At 29.0% G+C, this 2,297-nt stretch overlaps 1 protein-coding gene across 1 annotated transcript; it reads right to left on the reverse strand.

Moving 5' to 3' along the window:
* Nucleotides 1-1,263: 1,263 nt before the first annotated feature.
* Nucleotides 1,264-2,048, reverse strand: LOC114406807 (dirigent protein 1-like). Its single transcript, XM_028369637.1, has one exon. It carries the CDS (start codon nt 1,940-1,942, stop codon nt 1,382-1,384), a length of 561 nt encoding a protein of 186 aa, XP_028225438.1. The 5' UTR covers nt 1,943-2,048; the 3' UTR covers nt 1,264-1,381.
* Between the last annotated feature and the right edge of the window lie 249 nt (nt 2,049-2,297).

Below are 2,297 nucleotides of genomic sequence, written 5' to 3' on the forward strand. Positions count from 1 at the left end.
GCAGTATAGTTTGATCAAATTTGTCTGTAAATGAACGCGCATATGCGACAAACAAAATCAATTCTATTAAACTTTGTTCCTTATAGAAACAACGATTACTTGTGATTAAAAAAACATTTTCTTATCTCAATTAAAATAATTGAACTTAAATTTAATTTGAAACAAAAGTGTAAATAAAAAGTATAAAAGTACGGGCCATTCAAAAATTGCTTTAAAATATATTATTACAATAATAAATGTATGAGTTGCTTAAATATAATATAATATTATAAAATCCAATTAACAAAAGATAAGATAATCAAATGAGTTATTTAAATTACTTCAATCAGATATTCTCCTAGGAAGACAATATAAGGTTTGACAACATACAGTAGTTTAATAGTGTAAAAGATATAGCAGTTTAACCGTGGAAAAATTCTATAATATTATTCAATAAAAAATAATTTTTATTATTTTTTTATCATAATTATTATCAAAGTTAATACATTTATTATATAGATGATAGTTTAAAAATCAACTACATTATCAATGCATACATTATTTAATTTATTAAAAAAGTAATGAGTAAATTATACTAACTATCCTGACATAATTATTACTTTTTTAATTATTACTGTAATTATCTTTGTAAAAAGAGTAATGTTTTTAAACATAATTAAAAAAACTATAAAAAAATACTGATAGTGTAATGTTTTTAAACATAATTAAAAAATACTATAAAAATATTATGTATAATTTAAAAAAACTTCATGAGCCACTCTATATAGAAACATGAACTTTCGTTATTTTTTCAAGAATATAAATCTATATAATTATTCCAAAAAAATCATCTACCAAGAGTGTAGTTTTTAATTAGTTGAACAGCTGTAAATGTTGGTATGATATTCAATTCTTAGTCATAAAAAATTCAAAACCACCTATTTAGAATATTCAATATACTACAAATCTTCAACGAAAAAATCAAGGTAACATTCTTTTTGCCCCGTAATAATTCTCGTCTTTTAGTTTTTTTAATATAAAATAAGAAAAATTAATAATTATATAATAAAATAATAATTTGAGTTTTTTAATAGAATAATTTTACACAGTAATTTAATATAAATTTTACCATAATTATCATAAAAATTAATAAATTTCTCATGCATAATTAATTATAATTAAATGATGATGTAAAATTAATTTATACTGTGATAATCTGTTTAATTTGATAATTTTATTATCATGAATTCATTTATAATTTCTATTTACCGATATTAAAAAATATAAATAAAAAGTACTAAAGTTATTTCATTGAATGATTGTAAGTTAAAATAACATTTATTTTGAGTTTTTTTTTCTAATACAATTCTCCGTAACTATTGCGAAACGGAAGGAGTAAATCTCAATAATGGTTCACGAATACGTCGTATTCCACGATAGCGTCTCCTTTGGTGAAATCAACAGAGTAAAATCTGGCTTGAGCGTAGCCACGTGCAAAACGAAAAGCCCCAGTGCCGCCAACAATAGCCATTTCCCTAACAGGTTCACTCATGATCATGTTCCTCCCCAACACGCTGATGGTGCTGCCGTTGAAATCTCCATCGGTGAATGCCATCGTCATCACCATCATTAGTCCCATCTCTTCTTGCGATATTGAAGTGTAAATTCCTTGGGCCTTGCCCACAAGTTTCGAGTCCTGTTCGGGCCCCACGGTTAAAGGGTCGTCCATCGCCACAACGGTTCCGAACGGAAGGGCATCCTTCGCTTTCCCGTTGGGCTCGGCGATAAACACCATGCTGGGCTTTGGGCCTGTCACGACATCATGGAAGAAGAAGTGGAGGTGGGTGAACTGCTCCTCGCGAAAACCCAAAAGTGTTGGGGTTAAACTTGAGTAGTAAGTGGCTGTGACTAGAGAGAAGAGTAATGAAAGGTTAAGGCAGACAAAGAAAGTGGATTTGGCCATATTGTTGGGAACTAAGAAAGCAAAATATAGCTCGAGAGTGAAGAGTGATATTTCCTGCTACTGTAGGAACCTCTCTCGGACTCGATGTGAGCTTCAACTAGTTATCGGCAATTATATATAGTACGGATGCAGGGACAAGGGTTACTTAAACAATTATTTTCTAATAACGTGATTCAGGAATTCGAGAAATACTAGTACTTTTCTAGATCCTAGATAATAAGATAATACGAAAATGTGACAAAATGTCACGAGATGTGTAGGACTACGAGTTAAGATTCAATTGATGTTGAAAACCGCAAGGAGTAAACAAGATAAAAAAAAATCTTACGTGTAAATGATAAAATTATAATGACTA

The sequence above is a fragment of the Glycine soja genome, chromosome 3 (genome assembly GCF_004193775.1).
Source record: "Glycine soja cultivar W05 chromosome 3, ASM419377v2, whole genome shotgun sequence".
NCBI classification, from domain to species: Eukaryota; Viridiplantae; Streptophyta; class Magnoliopsida; order Fabales; family Fabaceae; genus Glycine; species Glycine soja.

Excerpts from the sequence above, each read along its gene's own strand:
- LOC114406807 (XM_028369637.1), bottom strand. The coding sequence starts at position 1,942 with ATGGCCAAATCCACTTTCTTTGTCTGCCTTAACCTTTCATTACTCTTC.